The sequence below is a fragment of the Piliocolobus tephrosceles genome, chromosome 6 (assembly GCF_002776525.5).
Source record: "Piliocolobus tephrosceles isolate RC106 chromosome 6, ASM277652v3, whole genome shotgun sequence".
Taxonomy (NCBI): domain Eukaryota; kingdom Metazoa; phylum Chordata; class Mammalia; order Primates; family Cercopithecidae; genus Piliocolobus; species Piliocolobus tephrosceles.
This window is the reverse complement of record NC_045439.1, coordinates 25567248-25573247: the sequence shown is the minus strand read 5'-3', so window position 1 is coordinate 25573247 and position 6000 is coordinate 25567248. Positions and strand designations below refer to the sequence as shown.

General features: G+C 35.6%; 1 protein-coding gene across 3 annotated transcripts in view; it reads right to left on the bottom strand.

Annotated features, from left to right (window-relative positions):
* The window catches only part of CEP128 (centrosomal protein 128), a 504131-nt gene that overhangs the window by 449217 nt on the left and 48914 nt on the right, over positions 1–6000 (bottom strand). For all 3 annotated transcript variants that reach the window (XM_023185111.1, XM_023185121.1, XM_026455590.1), the window contains one exon: positions 4366–4452. In XM_023185111.1, the coding sequence (XP_023040879.1) occupies positions 4366–4452 (87 nt within the window). The remainder of the gene's footprint in view (positions 1–4365; positions 4453–6000) is intronic.

Here is a 6000-nt window from a genome sequence, read left to right as displayed (position 1 = left end):
ATTATAACACCTTACTAGGTGTAAAGCCGAACCAAACAAAATTAAATAAAAACAAAATAATATTAACAAAACTCAATCTAACATTAATTTTCTATGATGGATGATATTATTTTCCTAAAACTAATCAATCTCACCCAAGACTGTGGTACTAACTACAATGTTGTAAATTCTTTCGAGTCTAGTAGGACTACCTCACCAGACACCAAATGATGATCCTATTTTCCCCCACTTTCCCCTGTCTGAAATACTGTAAAATGGACATCACAGAACATAATATAATGTATATCAATACCTCACTTGATATAAATGCATTATTTAAAGATTAGGTCTATTCTTTCACCCTCTGTTCTTTTGATATTAGCCTGAAACAATGGAAACTACTGTGTACCAGTGTAAATGCAAATAAAATTTGGGTGCTGGAATTGAATGGCTATGGTTTGGATCTGTGTCCTCACCTAAATCTCATGTTCAATTATAATCCCCAGTGTTGGAGGTGGAGCCTGGTGAGAAGTGATTGGATCATGGGAGCAGAGTTCTTCTGAATGGTCTAGCACCATCCCCACTTGGTACTGTACAGTGAGTGAGTTATCATGAGATCTGGTTGTTTAAAAATGTATAGCACCTCTCCGCTCCTTCCTATGCTTCTACTCTGGCCACGTGACATGTGTGCTTCCCCTTTGCCTTCTGCCATGATTGTACGTTTCCTGAGTCTTCCCTAGAAGCTGAGCAGGTACCAACATCATGCTTCCTGTACAGCCTGTGGAACCGTGAGCCAATGAAACCTTTTTTCTTTATAAATTACCCAGTCTCAGGTAGTTCTTTATAGCAATGCAAGAATGGACTAACACAGGTAGTTTATCCAAATCATAAAGACATGCTTTTTCAGACTTAAGCATGTAGTAGGCTTCCTCTAGCCAAAGATAAAACAATTTGAGCATAAATTAAAACATTAACTGCAATGGATGAGAACACTTTAAAAATGCATAAATTATAAGTTAATAATGATACTCAAGGGGTAAAAAAGTCATTGGTCACCATAAGAAGATGTAGGAAATCAATTATTTTGGAAACTGATATATAAAGGAATTGAAAAATAACTGTAGATGCTTTTAGATTACCATGAAAATAAAACACTAAGTTTTAAAATTGTCACAGAGATCTCCGAAAGCCTTCTGATGTCTCTATTTGGAAGAACTCTGATTAGAAACAAAATGTAACTCAAGGTTAATGAACTGAAAAAGAATGCATATAAAACTCAAAAGGACTGACTACATTGCAACCTAAATCTATGAAAGGAGATCATCTGGGCAACAATGGGTACTCCAAAAAACAGAAGTCATCATTAAAAACATTATAATTCAGGCCGGGTATGGTAGCTCACGCCTGTAATCTCAGCACTTTGGGAGGCCAAGGCAGAAGGATCACTTGGGCCCAGGAGTTCAAGACCAGCCTCGCCAACATGGTAAGATCCCATCCCTACTAAAAAATTAAAAAGTAAAAAGTAGCCAGGTGTGGTGGTACACAACTGGAGTCCCAGCTACTCAGGAGGCTGAGGTGGGAGGATTGCTTAAGCCCAGTAGTTAAAGGCTATAGTGAGCTGTGACTGCACCTCTGCACTCCAGCCTGGATAACACAGTGAGACTCTGTCTCAAAATAAGTAAATAAATAAAAATTTTAAAATAGAAATATTGTGATTCAGAAGGACCAAAGAAAAGCTTCGTTTGCTTTCCTCCGCTGTACTACTTTCAGTTCTGCCCCCACTCCTGTCTGCATCTTTCACATTCCATCAGATAACTTTCTTACATGTTTTATTTTGTGGATGAAATAAGATAATCTATGTAAAACAATTAGAACAGTGCCTGAGGCAGATTTGGTTGTTCAGTAAATGACACTTTTTATCATTATGATTAAAGGCAATGACAATAAGTAAAAAATAAACAGAATGATGAAATAGAATGCTTTAATCTGGAGAAGCTATTTAAAAGAGTTTGTCATTCCCTAAAAATGTATTTACCACTCAAATGGAAATATCTGTTGAGTTTATTTACTTCCCATTTATAAAACCACTCCCAGGCAGGACACAGTGGCTCAAGCCTGTAATCCCAGCACTTTGGAAGGCTGAAACAGGCGGATCACGAGGTCAGGAGATCGAGACCATCCCAACCAACATGGTGAAACCCCATTTCTACTAAAACTAGAAAAATTAATTGGGCATGGTGGCATGCGCCTATAGTACCAGCTACTCAGGAGGCTGAGGCAGGAGAATCGCTTAAACCTGGGAGGCAGAGGTTGCAGTGAGCTGAGATCATGCCACTGCATTCCAACCTGGTGACAGAGCGAGACTCCATCTCAAAAAAAAAAAAAAAAAAAAAAAAAACTATTCCCTCAGAAAGTTCAGCATTATTCAACTCTAGGCCTACCAAAGAGACTTGATGACAATGGGTCCTCACTGAAAATTGCTTTCTTAACATTACAATATTTACTGCTATGGAATATATCATACCTAAAATTGGGTATACATAATTTACCTTCCCAACTGCCCAATTCAAAGGAAATTTAATACTCTAAGTAGAGATCTAATATTCAACTTTACGAAGGAGGACTATACTCTGTTAATGGTTAACAAGAATGTTTTCAATTTTTCACGAATAAAAAGCAAAGACTCAATTCCCATTATTAATAAGGTAATGAATCTGAAACATTTCATGAGCTACCCAAATATAACAAACTCTATAGAGCTCCATTGGCCAAGTACATCATAAATCATAAAAATGCTGTAAATACAAGGATGTCTGAACTCATTTTCTAAATAAAAATAGTAGAAACCCTTATGAGAGAAGATGTTTCCCTATGCCCAATTAACTTGCAATTACAAGTTATTAATGATGACTATACCTTTACTTTGTAAAAAAAAAAAAAAAAAAAACAAGTCATCAATTACAACTTGGGAGTTACATGACAATTCAATACAATACAGGTATGTATAAAACAATCATTATTCCTTCATGTTTCCAATGATAGCTACATATACAATGTGATTTTAGTGTTTTCATTACATTGTATATATACCCATCATTGGAAACATGAAGGAATAAATTTAATTGGTTTTCCAAGAGTTTACAGGATAGGAGTAAGCAATTCCAAAGGAAAGAAAAGAGAAGATAGAATTAGCAACACATTAATTAAAAATACATTATTAACTTTATTCCAGAACTCTGGAGTACATTTCTTTCTTACATCCCCATGGAAAGTAAGTATAAACTGGAACATCCTTGAAAGGGCAATTTTGAAATATCCAGCAAATTTTTAAATGCACATATCCTTTAACCCTGCAATTCTACTTCCAGCAATCCTACAGGATTACAAAGACATATATATAGGTGTGTATAATAATGGTCATTGCTATATGTTTATAATAAGAAGAAAAACTAGATACATTCATACTATGGAATACTGTATAACCGTTCAAAACAATGAAGTAGTGCTACACAAACTTACATGGAAAGTGATATGCATTATTAAATTTTAAAACGTTGTATAACATTATATTTAATATGATTCCATTTTTAAAGCAAATCGTACATATGCTTGTGAATACATAGAAAATGTTTGGAAACATGAAGCTCTCAAAATTGTTACCTCTTTTTTGAGTGGGGCTCAAAGGAAGGTTGGATAGATTTGGAGGCCATTATCCTAAGTAAAGTAACTAAGGAATGAAAAACAAAATACCACTTGTTCTCACTTATAAATGAGAGCTAAGCTATGTGTACACAAAGGGATACAGAGTGGTATAAAGGACATTGAAGACTCAGAAGGGAGAAGGCTGGGAGCAGGGTAAAAGATGAAAAACTGTTGGGTACAATGTACACTCTGTGGCTGACAGGTACACTAAAATCCCAGACTTCACCACTATACAATTCATCCATAAAACCAAAAAACCATTTGTTCCACTAAAGCAAGTGAAATTTTAAAAAATTAAAAAGGGGCTTTGAGAGAGGAATTTTTCATTTTTTGTTTTAACAATGAACACTTATTACTTTAAAATAAACCATCCTTGAAATTCTTAACTCTGCATGAGGGGTTTCTCCATGGCCCAAATTTACCAAGTCTCCATTAAATTCATGTCTTGAATTCCTCTCTCTCTCTGATGTAAAGCTTTCAAATTCAATAGAATCTAATTTATATAAGCTAGTTAGCAATCCATCTGACAAGCTAACCTAAATTTGAACTATAAAACAATAAATCAGTTTAAAATCTAAAGCGCTTCACAATGGTTATTTCCTTTAGCTCACATCCCCATTCCCCAAAACACTTCATTCCCAAAATGTTGGGTAGGAGAAAATGCAAACATAAGTAGTTTCTCACATGTTCTATCGCACCCGCCTGTCCATTACTGTATTCTCGGTATCGTCCAAGCATCTGGTCCACTTGTCGCAGGTTCCGACTGGTATCCTGATAAAGAAAATTGACTGAATTAATTATTCCAAATACTTTTTTTCCTAATCGATCTTAGTAGGATGTCATTCAACTAAGTCAATAGTTTGTAAAATGTATAAATTTTATCATGGCTGAGCTGAATATCAATGTACTTCATACATATTAAGTAAATCTTAACACTACTGAAAGAAACTCAAATCCTACTGCAATTTACTTGTGTAATATCTGCAGCACATAATGTAAATCCTTATTCAAGGTTCCCTAGTAAGTTGGCAACAAACCATTAATTCTCACAATCGCAATTTTCAATTTGTGCCCCTCAACCAATTCACACTCTCTTTATAGAAAAGGAATCCTGAAACAGCGAATCTAGTAGACCGTATGCGAGAGAAGAAAATCATTAAGATCAATGTTATTTCAATTATTCTTTTACCTCAGAACTTGATGAGAAGAAAAACAACAAATTTAATTTTAATCACAATAGAAATTGTTCTCATCTAAATACGCTAGATTTTACCTGGGAGATTAATCAAGATATTTCTTTCAAAAATATATACCTATTAATGTGTCTCATTGTTGGGAAAGTACAAGAATTCATACTGCAAAATTGCACTGTTATCTTACTTTACTTACATTTTGCTTACTTTACTTACTTACTTACTTATTGATCAGAAAGGGTCTTGCTCAGCCACCCAGGCTGGAGCGAAGTGGCATGATCATGGCTCACTGCAGCCTCAGCTTCCTGGACTCAAGGAATTCTACTGCCTCAACTTCCTGATTAGCTGGGACTATAGGTACACACCACTATGCCCAGCTAATTTTTTTTTTTTCTTAATTTATGTATAGACAGAGTCTAAGTATGTTGCCAAAGCTGGTCTCAAACTCCTGGCTCAGTGATCTTCCTACCTCAGCCTTCAAAAGTGCTAGGATTACAGGCATGAGCCACCATGCCCAGCCCAGCCCACGATGTTACTTTAAATAAGTTTAAAAAGGATAGGTCTTCTGGTTTTCAAATCAAAGCATGCCTTCGCCACCAAAAATTATCTTCTTCTTATCTAAGCATACTAATCCAAAGCAATTAAAAGCCAAACTCCATGCTTAGCCAGGCTAAGGCAAAGGTAAGGGATTAATGAGTAGGAAACACATTCTGAGTTTTCGTTTTTCCCATATAGCTATGTTACCCTTCCCCCACCTCTTTTCTAAAGCCCTTTCTAAGAAAAAGAAGCAAAATGCCTTAACTCAAACCTCCAAATACTGGCAAAAATTAGCCTCTACATCAAAATGGAATCTCTTTATTTTCATCCACAAATAATCTACCTCACCAAAATGAGCAATTTCTCTAAAGGCACATGCCCATGAGAAGCTAAACTATCATCATTTATACTGGTTTCACTCTCACAATATTTTATGTAGAAATACTGCTTTATCCTAAAACACTCTCCATCACCTATCACATATTTCAAATATCTTGACCAACTATCTGTCATAGGCAGAATAATGGCCCTCAAAGATATCCAAGTCCTAACCCCTGCAACCTGTGTATGTATACCTTACATGGCAAAA